Raw genomic sequence first — 18,844 nt, forward strand, 5'->3', positions numbered from 1 at the left:
ACCATGTCCCGCGTCCACCATCGGCGCAACGGTTAGCAACCGTTGGCGGACCGCGCATGCGCACAAACGAAATCGGGGCCGGAAGAGAGGGGATACACAAGGACAAAACCGAGGCCGACGACGCGTCCGTCACCATCTTGGTGCGTTCAGTGCGTTTCTTTTTTTCTCGAAATTTTGTTTTGCTCACGTGCGGTTGTGTCGTACATTTACGAAACACAACCCATGAGAAATATAGTGTAGTTTTTTAATTATTAAAAAACCAAAAAAAAGTATAAAATTTAAATTAAATAATAAAAAAAAAAAAAGGAAAAATTGATAAAACTTGAAAAAAAAAAAAATATTACAATTAAATATCTACACGCAAATCCGTATTACAACAACAACAATCGTCGTCGTCGCCGTCGCCCAGTGAAGTCGGTAATTCGAAGAGAGAAAAAACTCAGTTTACAAAAAAAATGGCTTCTTTATACGTCGGAGACCTTCACAACGACGTCACCGAAGCAATGCTGTTCGAGAAGTTCAGCACGGTCGGCGCGGTCTTGTCCATCCGCGTGTGCCGCGACATGATCACCCGCAGATCGTTGGGTTACGCCTATGTCAACTTCCAAAACATGGCGGACGGTAAGCGACTCGTGTGTGTATACTTGTGTACAGTATTCGTCGAGTAACGGCAATAATAATTATTGTTTTCTCGATGTATTGGCCTAACCTACCGTACGGTTGTACCTGTCCGTTGAATGAAATTGAATATTTTGATGGAACTATAAAAAAAAACCACCGTTTCTCTTAGCCCTCCTCTTGCCGCCGCCGCCGCCACCACCACCGCCGCCTTCTCTTGTCAATGCCACGTGTACGGAAAGCCGTTTAGGCTCGCTCGCCTCGCATAATACAATTATTATTATTTTTCTATATTGTAGGTACTAACCGTAGTGGCGATTTAGTTAGGGGTTTATTTGGAATTTTTTTACAAATATTTTATCTCCAGCCACGTGGTCATTATGTATGCATAAACGACCTATGACTAATATTACCGAGCGTAGGTCGACTACTCTATCATTGGATATTACAGGTTATAATTATTTAATTATAATAATTGTAAATGTTGACATTATGTTTCAATTAATATAAACTCTGTATTTGGAAGTTATCTACTGCTGGCCAGTACTATACCCCCGCATCTTTTTCTTCAAATAACAAACTTTTCATTTTGAAAAGGTGAAACGAATTGTAAAAAAAAATTTTTTTTTACTTGACTAGCGTTTTACACATACTTAAATCAGTTTCATCATCATCTAGCTTATCAGTCCATTGCCGTAGAGAGGGTGGCTCCTTATCACTAGACGCTTTCCCGGCCGACAAACAGAACCGTCTGTCCGAGTGTTGAGTCGAGGTGTACTACAGGAGAACTTTAAATGCATTATCAGATAACAATTTTTTCTTGTCCGATACTAAACTCCAACTACTTGATGTACTTAACACACTTGTCTCCCAGAGTGCAATAAAATATACCTTGAATCTTGAACCTCCACTGAGGTCGTAGAAAGTAGAGTGTTCAAGACATCGGCAAGAACATTATTCCCCGACACCAACAAAAAAATCACAATCTATATGAAGATATTGTCAAGTTAATATGTCTTGTGTTTTACATGTAAAATAATCTCAAAATTATATATTTTTTTGGTTTTAAAACATTCATTGCGGATTATATAAGTCAATATGCTCACATGTGTATAAGAAATAAGGTTTTTTTTTTATTGATGTCAATTTGCGTCATCCACGCAACATCAAAGTTTACTATCAGATGCTGGTTGACATCAAACGGCGTCACAAATATATTATTATATGTTAACAAAAAATATCAATAAAAAAACAATATTCAACTTCCTGCATAAGATTAGATTAAATACATAAAATAAAAATTCCTAGAAATAGGAAATATATTAAGGTTTTGTCATCCGTAGTAAACATGTTAAATAAATAATAGTATGGATGCAATTTTATCTACTTGAAATAACTAATTCTATCAATGGTAAAAAGTATTCAAGAGATAGCTATAAAACATAATTGAATTCTTAATGATGATTAAAAACAAAAGACAAGCATATGTCTGAAACATTTTGATGTCTACCAATAATCTGATAAGAACTATTCTACCGTTGCACAAGTAACACAATGTTTTTGACTTTTTTAACGGCGCCGAACATTTGTTTATCGTTGTCTTAAGATATTTAAGAATAATATTTTTTGTCCTTGTTTATACTAGTTTGACAATGTTATGATAACGACACTGTTTATTTCATTGTCAAGTAAACACTGTCACAGTAAGAATAAGATCATTGTTGGTTATAATATCCTATATCGACGACCCCTGGGTTCTTGACCTAATCTAACTCAATAAATCGAAAATACGGTACCTACTGGAATAGGTGATAAATTAATAGAAGTTGAGTAGATCGAAGTAGATTTTTGCTTAAATGAATAAGTGAGATTGGCTTCAAAGTCATAACTGTATACAATCCGGTGATACTGGATGCCCGTAAAACCCATGACTTCCCTAACCCTTGCCTACTGTGCCAGATTTTTTGTTTATTTATTTATTTATTTTTTTAATTCCTACAGCTGAGCGTGCATTGGATACCATGAACTTTGACATACTTAAAGGGCGCCCAATGAGAATCATGTGGTCACAGAGAGATCCTTCATTGAGAAAATCTGGTGTCGGCAACGTGTTCATCAAGAACTTGGATAGAAGTATCGACAACAAAGCCATGTACGACACGTTCTCTGCTTTTGGCAATATATTGAGCTGTAAAGTGAGTAACAACAACACGTACACTTGTATTAAAACTGGTCAGTTAATGGTACTCTTTTGTTTTTATTCTAGGTCGCTCAAGACGAGACTGGCCAATCGAAAGGCTATGGATTTGTCCATTTTGAAATGGAACAATCGGCAACTCAATCAATTGAAAAAGTTAACGGCATGTTGCTCAACGGAAAGAAAGTGTTTGTGGGTCGTTTTGTCGGCAGAAAAGACCGCGAAAAGGAATTGGGCCAAAAAGCTAAATTGTACACCAATGTTTACATCAAGAACTTGGATGAAAACGTCAACGATGAGAAATTATTCGATATGTTCAAAGCCTTTGGTACCATCACTAGCTACAAAGTCATGTTTAGAGAAGACGGCTCGTCCAGAGGTTTTGGATTTGTGGCCTTTGAAGATCCAGAGGAAGCCGAAAAAGCTGTTATCGAATATCACGGCAAAGAAAGTCCAGAAGGAAAGGTAAAAAGAAAAAAAAATTAACAATAAATCGAGATATAATAAATTCTTAATTGGAAATTATTTGTTGTTAGACTTACTACGTAGGCCGAGCTCAAAAGAAAGCGGAACGTCAGACAGAGCTGAAACGCAAGTTTGAACAGTACAAGATAGAACGTATGAATAGATACCAAGGCGTTAACTTGTATGTGAAAAACCTGGACGATACCATTGATGATGAGCGGCTACGTAAAGAATTCAGCGTTTTCGGAACCATTACAAGTGCTAAAGTAAGATATTGTTTTATTGTAACTGAAAATTAATGAATTACAAACCTGAGCTTAGTTTTTATTTTCAAAATGATGATTTCAAAAAATAGACAAGCATATGTCTGAATATATTTTATATATATTGCTGTTAATAACAATCTGATATGTGCCTTTTAGTTTAAACATCGAAATAAACCTTTATCGACCAAGACATTCACTAGTATTAAGAATACTAATGATGATTTAAAAAATAGACAAGCATATGTCTGAATATATTTTGCTGTTAATTATAATCTGATATTAATCCCTTTAAGTTTGAACATCGAAATAAACCTTTATCGATTAAGATTACTAATGATGATTTAAAAAATAGACAAGCATATGTCTGAATATATTTTGCTGTTAATTATAATCTGATATTAATCCCTTTAAGTTTGAACATCGAAATAAACCTTTATCGATTAAGATTACTTATGATGATTTAAAAAATAGACAAGCATATGTCTGAATTTATATTGCTGTTAATATTAATCTGATGTACCTTTGACTTAAAACATAATACTACAGTTTTAAGAGAATTCTTTATGATGAACAAAAACAATAGACAAGCATATGTCTGAAACATTTTGATGTCGACCTAATATCTGATAAGAATTACATTTCCACAAGTAACAGTTTGTAGAACCAAAATAAGAACAGGTTTCTTACTCTAAACATCCATCCCCTTCTTTTACACCGTTTAATTTCTCTGCTAAACAGAAGTAAAATAAATATTAAAATATAACCCCACTCATTAATTTAAATATTGTTTCTTTTATAGTGTTTGTGTTTTAGCTGTAATATTAATAGTTAATGGCTGTATAATTTAAAAAAAAAAAACAATTATTTATATTCTGTTTACTTCCCTTAGGTTATGATGGACGATGGTCGTAGCAAAGGCTTTGGATTTGTATGTTTCTCGTCGCCGGAAGAAGCTACTAAAGCAGTCACCGATATGAACGGCCGTATTGTCGGTACCAAACCGTTGTACGTTGCATTGGCTCAGCGCAAAGAAGACCGTAAAGCCCATCTGGACTCTCAATACTTGCAGCGCAACACCAATATCCGTATGCAGTCCATCGGTCCGGTAAGTTTTTGTTGAAAATATTATTGTAAAAGCAAAGCATAATATTATGTACATCTTTTATACTAAGTTAGGTTTTATTTTTAGTTAATAAAAAAAACTAAACTTGTGTGTAGATTTATCAACCCGGTGGCTCGAGTGGTTACTTTGTGCCGACAATTCCACAACCACAACGTTTCTACGGGCCCACTCAAATGACTCAGATTCGTCCACAACCAAGATGGGCTGCACAACCTCAAGTCAGAGCCGGCGCTCCTCAAGCAGCCGCTGCAGGTAAAATTTGATTATATTATTATTAGTATTGTCCATCGGTGGTATAGCTGTTGGGCAAAGTAAAAGAATTAATTCAAGTTTGTTGGACCAAAATGTTTGTCAAGTTTTTTCAACTAAAGAATTTAATAAGTATAAAACTGAATTAATTGTTTTTGTCCTCAAATTTATATTTACCGGTTACCCTAAAACTTAATTTATTTATTCTAAAAGACTTGATGAATTAAAATTAATGTGGCAAAATCCAATTGATAATATCCATATAAATACAATTTCAGTTACATTATAATTGTAATATTTTCTCCAGGTTATCCCAACATGGCCACACAATACAGAAACATTGGCGCACGAGCTCCAGTTCCCGCCGGTCAACAAGCGGCCATGGCCAGAAACACAATGGTGGACAGAAATGCCAGACCAATCAGCACGGCTCAACAACAAATGCCCGGTGCTGTCCCGGCCGGAGGAGTACGCGTTCCCGGAGCCCGAGGTACCGGCGCCGGATACAAGTACACGGCCAACATGCGCAATCCACCGGGACAAGCCCAAGGCATGGGACAAGCGCAGCCAGGCCAGCCGCCTGCACCTGTACAAGCTGCTGTGCACGTTCACGGACAAGAGCCGCTTACGGCTACTATGTTGGCCACTGCTCAGCCTGAAGACCAGAAACAAATGTTGGGTGAACGATTGTTCCCGCTTATCCAGGTAAATAATCGCCGTCTTTGGACAAGAAATGTTGCAACGTTGTAATGATTTATTGCAATTTTTTTTCAGCGTATGTATCCCGACTTGACCGGTAAAATCACTGGAATGTTGTTGGAGATCGACAACTCGGATTTGCTTCACATGTTGGAACATCACGAGTCTTTGAAGAGCAAAGTCGAAGAGGCCGTCGCCGTGCTTCAAGCTCATCAAGCGCAACAAACTGGTGTGAAAAAAGAATAGAATGTGTGCGACGCTCGAAAAAAAAAACCATCATCATTCTTTACATAAATATTTTAAGTTTTTAGGGTTTTTTTTCATAAAAAAAATTTATATTAAAAAAAAAAAAAAGGAAAATTAGGATTTTTATAACGAGTAAAAAAAAAAATTAACGCATTGAAAAAAAAAAATATATTTTAATTCTAAAATTTGAAATAATACGAAAAAAAAAGAAACAAAAAAATGGAAAAATTAAGATAATGTAAAAAAAAAAAAAAAAAAAAGTACATATTATATAACTACCTAAAAAGCCAGCCTCTACACTCATGTTGGATTTCACATAGCAGTAAATAACCGGGAAAATCGAGTAAATACGATGGCAGGTTTCAAAAATCAGTAGTTGGGTCACAAAACATTTACGCAGTTTTCCGTATTTGAAATTAAACTGAATTTGTAATTGACAAATATTTAATTGTTTTCGTGGGAGTATATTCTGTTAAAGTTTCGTGTTTAAATATAATTAAATTTTTTTGGTTTTTGTTTAATAAACAACTCTCGTACTGCCCGCCAATAAAATTGGGACTATTTTCGAACCAGGTAATAATCATGTACAGTTATATGCTGTTGTGTACTGTACCTACTACTGTTAATTTTTCCGTTGTAATAATTTTTTTTTTTTTATTAACGCAACAAATAGTATATTAGTATTTCATTGGTCGATATTATTATATAATATATTGTATGTATTGTATTTAAAAAAAATAAATCCGTTCTATAATATAATTATAATGAACTTTACACGATATATAATTGGACAACTGTTGTATATTTTTTCTACAGTGTGAAATATTGTATCTTTAGTGATGATAAAAAAAATTATACATACTTCTTTTTTTTTTCTTTTTTTTTTACACAAAAACCAATTTAGTCGTCGTACAAGAGTGTGTGTGTATTAATTTGTAATACATGTATTACGTATTATTCTTCTAAAACTAATAATTTTGTGTTTCGTCGATAATGGTTTGGATATTTATTTGCTTTGATGCACAAGTGTATAAACTGAAAAACTGATTTTTTCAAAAATGATGCCACAAAGGACAAAAATTAACATGGTATACATACATTTATATTATTGAAAGATTTGCTGAAGAAAAAAACAAGATGCATTGATTTTATATTATAAATATCTGAATATTGTACTTTACTTAATTGCAAGTATGTATTTGAATTCAAACAAACTTGTAGCTATTTTCTATGAAAGTTTATTGGGTCAAAACTAAAACTGAATTAATAATAATTAATTAAAAAATAATTAATACATTGTAACGTAATATTTTGTAGACGATTAACAAAAAAGGTAATTTCATTATACCTACAAAAAACGAAAATTCGCCCCTCCCCCCCCTTGAACAACTCCTGTATCCGCCACCGCCTGTAAAGTACTTTGTGGGGCCGAAATTTTTTGAAAAAAGTCACCCCTTCCCCCGTCAAAATCGAGAAAAACCCCCAAAAAATGTACAAATTTCTCAACTTAAAATTACCATGCTCCATAACTTTTTTAGAAAATGTTGCAAATTTATATGAATTGTTCTCCGAACATAGTACTATCGATAAACATTAACAAACCCCATAAAAAATATCATAAACCCTTTCCCCATAGAAGGGATAGACATTTTTTCAAGCACAGTTTTAGAGATTTAGATCTGAAAATTAGACTTAAGGTAGATCTAAAATGGATCTATAACGTATACAATTTTCTCAAAAATCTGTATTGAAATTTTTTTTCTCGGAAAAACACCAAAAATAGGGTAATAAATTTACACTACTTTAGTCGTCAGTTTCTCTAAGTTGCTCTATGTGCGAGTGAATCTCAACAGTGAACAGGTAATGAAAATATTTTTACTATATTGTTAATATGATATATATATATATATATGAGTAACTATTATGACGGTAAAATTGTATAGACAGACGATCAACCCTTATCGTATCCACATAAATTGTAGGTATGGTAATATAAAATCATTACGATGATATTATACTCTCATCAAAACCGTTGTTTTATGATACCTATCTGTTTGTTATCTTTGTGACATTGAGCGTTAAAAAAATATAATGGATTAGCATATTGTTAGGTACATATAGTATAAGGAACACGTTTATGTGAAACAATAGTCAATATAAATCTGGAATTACACTGAAAACTGTTAAGTTCACGGCAATGTTGTCATATATAATATATATATATATAACATATATGTCTCGTTATACATATTAGATATTAATCAGTGTCGGATTTATTCGAGTACTCGTACTTAAGCATCACCAGTGCTATTTACACGTTACAAAACCAAAGGTCAGTGTGTTTTTCGTTTGTATTATTATAGTGAGTACGAACATTTTGATATAATGGTAATCCAGGGGTTGTTCAATGGGGGGGGGGGGCGAATTTTCATTTTCTGTAATAAAATTACCTTTTTTGTTTTTTACTTTTTATTAATCGTCTACAAAATATTATGTTACAACGTATTAATTATTTTGATTAGTTATTTTTTAATTATAACTATTATTAATTCAGTATTAGTTTTTACCCAATAAACTTTCATAGAAAATAGCTACAACAAGTTTGTTTAAATATCAAATACATACTTGCAATTAAGTACAATACTCGGATATTTATAATATAAAATCAATGCATCTTTTTTTTTTTATTTAGCAAATCTTTCAATAATATAATCTACATTTAAGAGGATTCGTTAGCGGCCGTTTTTTCAGTAAAAACACGTCGTTTTTTGTTCATTGCACAGGCCGTACCAGTAATTCGATAAGTAATTTAAATTCGCCATGAAGTTTACTTGAGATCGGTCAGGGTACTTTTTCAATTTTTAATTTAAACCCTTTCCAAATTTGATTTTAAACAAAAAAAGTACTGTTATATTTAACTTACATGGCTTTTACTCGTATAGACAAAATGATTTAAATTAAAAATAATACCACGAATACAAATTAACAGGTAAATTAATTGACACGGTCGAAATTTATTACAACCTCTTTTTTCTTAGGCCAAAACTCGGACCAAGGGGGGGGGGAGGGGCGATCGCTACCAGCTGGTAACAATTATAATTAAAACACACACATATATCTGAGGTAGCACGGCCAAAAAAACATCATGATATTATAATAAGCTTATTTGTTTCTGCAGTAAACGTTTGACTGATGGACGCTTGCAGTATTGTACTTGGCTTGGCTTGTTATAACTGTACACGCGTGTAGCATATTATATACTTACGGTAGCTAGCTGTGCGGTTTGTTAAGAATTTTATATTTTATATAATTTATTGTATTAGGAACTTATACATTAGTTGTATTTATATCCATAGTAAAATGTAAAATATGTATTGTTGTGTAGCGGTGGTCAGCAGTGGCGGATTTGAGGGGGGAGGGCGATGGGCGATCGCCCCCCTCCCTTGGCCCCAGTTTTGGCCTAAGAAAAAAGTGGTTGTAATAAATTTCGACCATGTCAAATAATTTACCTGTTAATTTGAATAAGCTTCATGGTATTATTTTCAATTTAAATCATTTTGTCTATGAGTAAAAGCCGCCATTTTAGTTAATATAATAGTCAATTTTTTGTTCGGTCGCTGAAATCAGATTTGAATTCGTCTTGAAGTTTACTTGAGATCGGCCAGCGTACTTTTTGTAAAATTTTAAAATTTCAAATTTTAAAATCAACTTTGGAAAAGAGTTAAAATTAAAAATTGAAAAAAGCACCCTTACCGATCCTAAGTAAAATTCATGGCGAATTCAAATTACTGGTTCGGCCTGTGCGATGGACAAAAAATGATGTGTTTTAACTGGAAAAAAAAAACGGCCAGTATTGAATTCCCTTAAATGTAGATGATATTATTGAAAGATTTGCTAAATAAAAAAAAAAAGCTGCATCGATTTTATATTATAAATATCTGAGTATTGTACTTTCCTTAATTATAAGTATGTATTTGATGTTTAAACAAACTTGTTGTAGCTATTTTCTATGAAAGTTTATCGGGTCAAAATTAAACTGAATTAATAATGATTAATTAAAAAATAACTAATCAAAATAATTAATACATTGTAACATATTTTGTAGACAATTAATAAAATGTAAAAATCAAAAAAGGTAATTTTATTATACCTACAGAAAACTAAAATTCGCCCCCCCCCCCTTGGACAACCCCTGGATCCGCCACTGGTGGTCAGGAGTTTGGCCAGCTTTCCGCCTAGACTCCAGATGGTCCCACAATGGGCCGTGATAACCGAAAAGGTCACCAGGCAGTCAGCTGAGTCCAGCGCGGCCGCCGTCCAGGAATCGTTGTCCACGGACGACGACGTCCACTTGGACATCACCGGCGACTCGGACGACGATAATTTTGGATGGGCAAAATTATTTTAAACATTTTTTTTAAAATAAAGTATTTAAAATATATGATATATTACAAGATACAATTGGTTTCCAAAAAATCTTAAAATTAAATATTAGTTAAAAAAAAAAAAATGTTTCATATAGTATGGTGAGAAATAGGATACCTACCTTTCATACCTATCATGTTTACGACAACATTTTTACCATTTCCTTGCCAGAACAATAATTGTAAAAAAAATTATATTCTTCAAATTTAGAGTTCCAATTAATGCCATTATACCGGGTTTTAATTACAGTCACTGTAAACTCATGATAGGATTTACACCACACATCCATATTGATTGGGTCAGGTTAGGTTGAGATTAAAAAAAAAACCGAAGTTAGCCTAACTGAAGTTTCCCCAAGTTAACCTAATCTAAATTAACTTCACGGGTTCACTATGATAATTTTTCTCATAGCTTTTTCATTTTTTTGTTATTTAAAAGAGTTATTTTTATTCGAATTATTATTGCCAATTTTATTTGCTAATTCATCCAATTGCAAAATTTGTTCAGATAAAAAAAGTTAAACAAAACATTACATTTTTTTAAGTCGTTATTCGAATTTTTATAATGAACAGTTTTTATTTAAAGAATTTTTTAACTATCTATTAATAATGGTTTTTTTTTTGTTTATAAGTGTAAAATAATTGAAATATTTTGTTATTTCCATTTAAATTTGTCTATTATCCATATTTCGTCCGTCACGTTTGCAGCACTGCGCGTCGGCTTGCGCTACTAAACTATGGCGGCAAACCGTTTTTCCTTATCAGTGTACACATCTGTTATCACTAATCGAAATTCACAACAGCTCACTGTAGTATAATGAAAATAACCGCCATTTATTTACATTATCCGAACGCGTCGAATTTTTACCGTGCGGCAAGTCTGTGAAGTAAGTTATTGAAGTTTGAGCAATCGACGCACCGATGTGATGGCGGTAAAACGAAAGGACAAGGAGGGCAACAACCATCATGACACGCCGTCCAAGAACAAGAAGATCCGGCAAGAAAAGGAAAAAGCCGGCGATTTCTCCGACGACGACCTGTCCGACATCGAAGACTCTGGTGAAGTATTCAACGGCATCCGAATCCCAGCAGAATTGCCACCGATCCGGTCGGCAGAGGAGACGGCCGGTCCTCGTATGATCATCACTCACATTGTCGCCAACAATTTCAAAAGCTATTACGGCGAAGTCACCATCGGTCCGTTCCACAAGGTACGATTGTTGTCATCAGTTTCTAAAGGCAAGGCCTTGTCGTTGTTGTAACCAAACTTCTCTATCACGTGCCGTGTTCTTCAAGTGTTGGTATAAAGTGAAACCCATTTGTTGAAGTATGATTGTCTGGGTCTTCCTCTTGGTCGTTTACCCACAATTTTCCCCTCCAAGATGTTTGTGACAAAATCGTTGTGTTTTTTTGTCAGTGTTGTGTCTAAGCATTTTAGCATGTAACCAAATAATGAACTCGCACGATTGTTGTACACACACATCTAACCACCCATTACTACTTACTCATACCCGCCTATATTCACACAAGTGTGTCTGACTTTTAGAGTTTGACCAGTATCGTCGGCGCCAACGGCAGCGGCAAGAGTAACGTCATCGATTCTCTGTTGTTTGTCTTTGGATACCGCTCAACAAAGATCCGTTCGAAAAAAGTCTCCGTTTTGATACACAAATCGGATCGCCACAAAGATCTCCGTCAGTGTTCCGTTACAGTACATTTCGTGCAAATCAACGATGACGTAATTATTTGATTCAAGCCGACTTGGTTATTCGAGTGTACTTTGTAACTTTGATGTCTTTTATCCAGGACAATCAAGACACGGGTTACAATGCCGTGCCCGGTTCGGAAGTGGCAATTACTCGTACAGCATTTAAAGACAACACTTCCAATTACACTCTGAACAATAAACGTGTAAAATTCAAGGAAGTAGCAACTGTGTTGAAGAAAAACGGAATTGACTTGATTCATAATCGTTTTCTTATTCTACAGGTTTTGTATTTATTTATTATTATCAAATACTGTTGTTTATTGTATTAAATAGCTTGGTTTATGTTTAGGGAGAAGTGGAACAAATAGCCATGATGAAGCCCAAAGCGGAAAATGAACATTCGACTGGTATGCTCGAGTATTTAGAAGACGTCATTGGTACCGCTCGATATAAGGTTTTAAAACAAAACATTGGGGGTAAAATTTGTATTACAACTTTGATTTTGCTCTAGAAACCACTTGAAAGACTTGCCGAAAAAATGCAAGTTTTGGGCGAAGAGAAAAATGAAAAAATAAGTCGTTTAAAGTTTATTGCAAAAGAAAGAGACGAACTCATAGAACCAGTGGAAACGGCTATTAGATATTTGAGAATGGAAAACCAGTTGGCCCAATTTGAAAACAAAAAATTTCAAAAACAATTGTAAGTATTTAGTTTTTTTTTTTTTATGTTAATAAATATGTCGTCTTGTTGGGTTTTTTATTTTAAAATAATTTTTAAGATCTGAAGTGAACAAACAAATTGCGAATAAAACGGAAGATCAAAATTCAATAAAGGAAAAATTAAGAGCTATAGAAGAAGAACTTGAAACAATAGCCGAGAGTAAGAAAGATAAAGAAGACGTTTTGCGCAATCTTACTGAGTGAGTTCCTTGAAATACCATTTTAGTTGTTTTCATATTACTTCATTATTATGTGTCTTTATTTGGTCGTATGTATTTTTTCCAACAAATTAAATAGATTGTTCTTAGAAAAATTTATTTATTATCGATTATATTACTTATAATACATTTTGAATTAAATATTACAGAAAGTTAAAAGCGGATTTAAAAAAAAAGGACGGTGTTGAAAAAAAATTAAAAGTTCTTATGAATGAGGACTCAGAACTTAAAAACTACTTGGTGCAGACAAAAGAACACATTAAGAAGTATGAGAAATCGATCAAGACCGAAGAAAACAAAGTAAATGTTGCCATTGGTCTTACAATTAATATTTGTACAATATGTTTTTTTAAATATCATTATCAAAAAAAAATGGCGATGTCATATTGAAATGTTGATATTGACGCTGACGTCTATTAATTTAAAAATGTGTTCAACATTTACAGTTTATAACAATATTTAATTAAAATGAGCTCTTGATTGTTAAACTCTAATTTGGTTATGAACAGATTACCAAAGCTCAAGGAGTGCCGAAAATAAAAGAAGCCGAACTCAAGCGTTTGCAGTCCAGTGTGGCGCCATTAGAAGAAGAGTGTGTGAAGCTCGAGGCGAATTATACTAAAGTGAATTCGAGCGGATTTGAAAAATCGAAAAAGTTTAGAGAAGAAAAAGACGCGTTGGCGCCAGAAGAATTAAAACTGCAAAAACTTGTCGGCAGCAAACAGAATCAGGTAATAATTGTTATTATCGAGAAAATAGTTTGAATACAATATTATGTATGTGTAATATATTATATCGTTGTTTGTTATAGTTTCAAACTTTGAAAACCCAATTCGAAGTTCTTCTAGATACCGAAAAGTCTGAACGAGAGAAATTGAGAAAACTCGAAGAACAATTGACCAGTGGTTCCGAAGAATACCAAGAAAATATAAGGTATTTATCGTGTTAAATTCTTATGTCATAATTGTTGATGCTATTATTTGATGTGTGCCCTCGTTTGAATAGAAAAAAAGAAAATGCCGAAGAAGACATTCGAAATTGTGCAAAGCTAATTGCCGAAATGGAGAAAAACATTGATAAGTTACAAAAAGACGAACAACAAATGAAACAGAAATTGCAAAACATACGACAGAGTCTGACGGAAAAAAGATCGGCCTACGCCGAAACCACTGAACGGAGTCGGCCAATACAGTATATTTTAACATTCAAAGACAGCGGAGAAATACGGGGAATTCTCGGAAGATGCGTGAGTGATTGTTGTCTGTGAGATGTGGTTTCTATTAAAATATATAGAATTTATCTTGATTATGTATTTTGTTTTCACATCAGGGAGATTACGGTCAGGTAGAAGGTAAATACGACATACCCGCTTGCACGGCTTGCGGTTCTACCGATCAGATTGTTGTCGAATCGTCGGACGCCGCTCACGCTTGTATTCAAAAACTGAGGCAGAACAAAATTGGACGTTTGACTTTTTCCATTTTGCCACAAATACAAAAGCTAAAACCTCGTGCCGACGCCAACAACAATTAGTAAGAGATAATATATTATTTAACGTTAAACGTCGCTATTACGAGTCTTAATTTTTCCTTCAAGGAAGTTTTAATGTATTAATTAATTGATTTTTGTTGTTTTTTTTTTAGCCCAGAAAATGCGAAAAGAATATTCGATTTTATTCAAATACTGGATCAACGTTTCAGAATGACATTTTATTCTGGTTTATATGATACGCTATTGGCCAACGACATCGATCAGGCGAGACGTATAGCATTTGGTTCCCAAACTCGTTACCGAGTGGTCACCTACAAAGGAGATTTGATCGATCAGTCGGGTAAAAGACAATTGACGCTGTTGCATTAAAAATCGAAAAACTATTTTGAAAAAATTAATTTGTTTTCGTGTCTGAATAATAGGTATCATGTCGGGAGGCGGAAGACCAATCAAAGGTAAGATCGGACCGCAAGAAACTAGATCGAGATGTGCCAACACTTCTGCGAGTCAAGTCAGCCAAAGTGAAGTGGAAAAGTTGGATAAAATCGCCAAAGATTTGGAACAAAACCTGAGGAACACTCAGACGAGCATTTACGACAATCAGGCCGGCGTAGAGCAGAATCGTAGACGAATCACCGATCTAAACATGATTGTCAAGCAGTGTTCATCGCGTATTAACGTAAGTGTTTACTGCCGACCACTACGACAAGTGGGAACTTAAATAATATATATATATTTTTTTTTTATTAGGCGTGGAAAGAAAAAGAGAATCAAGTTAACAAATTGATTGAAGCGCAAAAACTTGTAATCGTACAAAAGAAAACCGACCCAGTCGCAGTTGCCAAAAAGGAGGCAGAAATTAAAAAAGCCGAAAAAGGTAATGTAAATTTATTAAAATATTTATTACCTATTTATTTTTTACATATATTTTACAGAATTGGAAGAAGCCAATAAAGAATACAACGAGATCAAGTCCAAAACGGACAAACTGAAACAGAAAATTGAAGAAATTACAGAAGGTTTGCCGAAAGAAGCTAAACGACTTTTGGACGAAGCGACCGCTAAATTGGAAAAAACTCGTAGTGAAATCAATCAAGTTAACGTCGACATACAAGCAGCTGAAAGGTATAAAATACACCTTGACAACCGTGTATGGCGCTTAGGTTGTGCGAGTTTTTTTTTTTATAAATTTTAAGTTGTTTATCTTTGTTTGACAGACAAATAAAGAAATCTCGAGGACAAATCGAGACATTACAAGGCGACGTGGTAGAAGGCAATAACAGAATAGAATCTTTTAAAGAAAAATTGAAAAAAAATGAAGATGTTATAGCCGAATTAAACGAAAGATTAACAGAAATGAATGTAAGTAAATACGAAACGTATGCATCGAGTTATATTGCAATAGAAGTTAAGGATCTTCACATATTTTTGGTCTCCTGAACACAAAATTATTTGACAATTAAAAATTATAATTTTGTTTTATTACATTTTCTTAGAACGACGTTGACGAGCAAAAGAAAAGCATAGACGAGATCAAGAATAAGGACGATGAAAGTCTTCGCAGGAGTCACGAGTTGCGCAAAGACAAAGTTAAATTAACTCAAGACTTGGACGTTTCTGATTCCGAAAAAGCAAAACTGTCCGACCATCGTAAACATATTAAGAACTCTGTAAGATCTCAGGCCAGTGTAATGTGTCTAAGGCCTACCCGGGAAACACTGTATTTGTTACTTACTAATTTTGTTTTTTTTCTTTTTATACGAAAGTTGAAAAAATTGAAACTTCACGATATTCCGCGTATTGACAACACTCAAAGAGATCCGATCTTGGAATCGTATCAAAATCGTGCGGCCGACAAGAATGGTAACGAAGGAGAAACTGCCGACAAACCACAAGAAAACAAAGATTCCGCTGATGACATGGATGTTCAAGAAAAAGACAAAAACCAAGAAGACGTCGAGGACGAAGACAAGAACGACAAAGAGCTAATTCAATACACCGACGAAGAGTTGGAAGAATTAAACTACAAAGATCTCAACTTGAAGCTGTGTACGTTGACCGAAGAGTTGAAAAAAGAAAAACCTAATTTTGGAATACTTGAAGAGTATCAAAACAGAGTATGTTTTCTTTCTATTTTTTTTTTTTTTCGTGGTTACTAATATTTGTTTGTTGTATTATTTAATTTGTTGTTTCTAATTTTCATAGACGAGACAATATAATGAAAAAGCAGACGAAGTGGCTAAAGTATTAAAGACGTACAACGATCACGCCGACATGATAAACAAAGTGCGACAACGGAGGAAGGACGAATTTATGGCTTCGTTTAGGAAAATCACCATCAAGCTGAAAGAAATGTATCAGATGATAACATTGGGTGGCGATGCCGAACTCGAGTTGGTCGACTCGTTAGATCCGTTTAGCGAAGGCGTTAATTTCAGGTACGGCACTGAACAATGTGAACAAGATGGAAAGAAATTGTTGTTGTTTGGTTAAAAATTTAATTTTTGGTTTTTTCCCCTAGCGTGAGGCCTCCGAAAAAAACTTGGAAAGTAATATCGAATTTATCTGGCGGCGAAAAGACGTTATCTTCTTTGGCGCTCGTTTTCGCTCTGCACTATTACAAACCGTCGCCGCTTTACGTCATGGATGAAATTGATGCGGCTTTAGATTTTAAAAATGTATCGATAATCGCATACTATATAAAGGTAAAAATTATGCACATTTTTTAAAAAAAAAAATTTTTATTAGCTTTTACAAAAAACATGTTTGTACTAGTTGATTTTTTTTTTTGTTTTACAGGAGAGGACGAAAAATTCTCAGTTTATTATTATTTCGCTGCGTTCGAACATGTTTGAAAGAGCCAATTTATTAGTTGGCATTTACAAAACAAACGATTGTACGCAATCGATTACGATCAAAACTGATATGTATCAAGACAAACAGTCGGGTCCGATCGCTCAGTCTCAAGCTACGGCTATTGAGTCGTCATAACCAAACCGTACATTTTAATTATTTAGAATATTTTGTTTATTTTTCTATTAATATTTAAACAATAAATAATTATATTATGTGTGTATAATTTATATTCAGATTTTTATTATTAAAATTAATGAACCTTTATGTTTATATTATGTTGCTAGTTGTGTAATAACATTTTTTTTGAAATATTTTTACTTGATAATAAACACACAATTAACTATTTATATAATATGTATCATAATTTTTCTTTGTCAATAAAATCATTTCTTCTGCTTAGCTTATAAGGCATGTACATAGGCTTACGTGCACAGTTGTAGGGTGAGCAAGTAAGGGAGGTTTAGCGTTCACAGAAAAGCTCAGTCGTTTTAGTGGCTTAAATTTTGTGTACTTGTTATTAATAAATTATACATTTATAATTAAAAATCACTGTTTCCATGTGACATACCTATATAAATAATTTATATCATTAGTGTTATTTCTTTTTACTATATAAACACAGCATCATCATAGTGTATAATTAGTATTGGAATAAGATTAGTTCAATCGATTTAATTAATTGTTCGTGCTTTGGACTTTGTGTCGACCATATATATATATATATATATATATATAATATTATTGATCCAACAATAATTGAACAGTAATAAAAATATATTATGCATCAACTATTATAGAGAAACTCTTATATAAAAAATATTTGGGCAGGGCATGTCCAAAAATTCTCTTATAAATTAATTGATATTTTTCTAACGTGTACAACAGAATTTTTTAACCAGAGGCCCAAATTTAGGTTTCCAATAATTGATGATGATGTGTTGGGTTTTATTTTTGGTTAATGTGCTTTTAGAAATTTCTAAGTATGCAGGATTAATTTTCCACCCTAAATTTATTCTTCTTCCGTTCTAAATAATTGTATAGGTATACTTTCTTTCTTACACGAAAACACGTTTTAAGTTGTGTGTTTTATTTAACGAAACGAGAAAAAAAACATATTTCGGGGTGATGTTTTGTATGCTTGTTTAAACAGTTACCTCTGAATCATACACCGATGAAAAAAATAAGAAATATATATGTTACTCGAAACGCGAACAACAACTTTAATATCGACCTAGTTATATTTTATTCGAAGTGTCCAAAGCTGAAACGAATTTGATTATTATTATTATATGTTGGGGTGGTTTATTTTTCATACTCGAGCAATTACAAATGTAGGACAATTGTCAGTGTTTAGATTTATAATAGTATAGAACAATTGTTTTATATTATAAGACTTAAAGAAAGCAATCCGTCTCTCTGTTCTTTATTTATTAAGACACATGGTATAGTTTATTCGTTTAGTAGACATCTCACGTTCAATGCATAACACAGATTGCTTAGAAAATTTAGCCTATACTTCGGGCCATTGGCCGTATCCAGCAATCATTATTTTTTTTGGGGAGGGG

At 33.5% G+C, this 18,844-nt stretch overlaps 2 protein-coding genes across 2 annotated transcripts; both read left to right on the forward strand.

Annotated features, from left to right (window-relative positions):
• The first annotated feature begins 178 nt into the window (after positions 1-178).
• LOC126842605 (polyadenylate-binding protein 4-like) lies at positions 179-6,649 on the forward strand. Its single transcript, XM_050579647.1, has 8 exons — positions 179-621; positions 2,620-2,813; positions 2,885-3,280; positions 3,352-3,546; positions 4,436-4,651; positions 4,765-4,921; positions 5,226-5,623; positions 5,693-6,649. Exons 1-8 carry the CDS (start codon positions 456-458, stop codon positions 5,861-5,863), a joined length of 1,893 nt encoding a protein of 630 aa, XP_050435604.1. The 5' UTR covers positions 179-455; the 3' UTR covers positions 5,864-6,649.
• A 4,418-nt stretch (positions 6,650-11,067) lies between these two features.
• On the forward strand, positions 11,068-17,766 carry LOC126842550 (structural maintenance of chromosomes protein 4). The gene is made up of 21 exons (XM_050579566.1): positions 11,068-11,498; positions 11,834-12,025; positions 12,094-12,276; positions 12,345-12,449; positions 12,507-12,694; positions 12,774-12,914; positions 13,082-13,232; positions 13,442-13,663; positions 13,744-13,865; positions 13,938-14,178; positions 14,262-14,464; positions 14,576-14,763; positions 14,846-15,102; positions 15,174-15,300; positions 15,359-15,548; positions 15,641-15,785; positions 15,920-16,093; positions 16,190-16,540; positions 16,629-16,861; positions 16,945-17,128; positions 17,223-17,766. The coding sequence occupies exons 1-21, from the start codon at positions 11,214-11,216 to the stop codon at positions 17,412-17,414; spliced, it is 4,074 nt and encodes a 1,357-aa protein (XP_050435523.1). The 5' UTR covers positions 11,068-11,213; the 3' UTR covers positions 17,415-17,766.
• The last annotated feature ends 1,078 nt before the right edge of the window (positions 17,767-18,844 follow it).

This window comes from Adelges cooleyi, unplaced genomic scaffold (assembly GCF_023614345.1).
Source record: "Adelges cooleyi isolate 19-005CV unplaced genomic scaffold, UGA_ACOO_1.1 ACOO_flye_CR_arks_rails_tigmint_CR_PRNA_55, whole genome shotgun sequence".
Lineage (NCBI taxonomy): Eukaryota > Metazoa > Arthropoda > Insecta > Hemiptera > Adelgidae > Adelges > Adelges cooleyi.

Coding starts and splice junctions, on each gene's coding strand:
- LOC126842605 (XM_050579647.1), top strand. CDS start 456: ATGGCTTCTTTATACGTCGGAGACCTTCACAACGACGTCACCGAAGCA. Junction 3,281..3,351: donor AAGAAAGTCCAGAAGGAAAG/GTAAAAAGAAAA, acceptor ATTTGTTGTTAG/ACTTACTACGTAGGCCGAGC. Junction 4,922..5,225: donor TCCTCAAGCAGCCGCTGCAG/GTAAAATTTGAT, acceptor TATTTTCTCCAG/GTTATCCCAACATGGCCACA.
- LOC126842550 (XM_050579566.1), top strand. CDS start 11,214: ATGGCGGTAAAACGAAAGGACAAGGAGGGCAACAACCATCATGACACG. Junction 12,450..12,506: donor TTGGTACCGCTCGATATAAG/GTTTTAAAACAA, acceptor ATTTTGCTCTAG/AAACCACTTGAAAGACTTGC. Junction 12,915..13,081: donor GTTTTGCGCAATCTTACTGA/GTGAGTTCCTTG, acceptor TAAATATTACAG/AAAGTTAAAAGCGGATTTAA.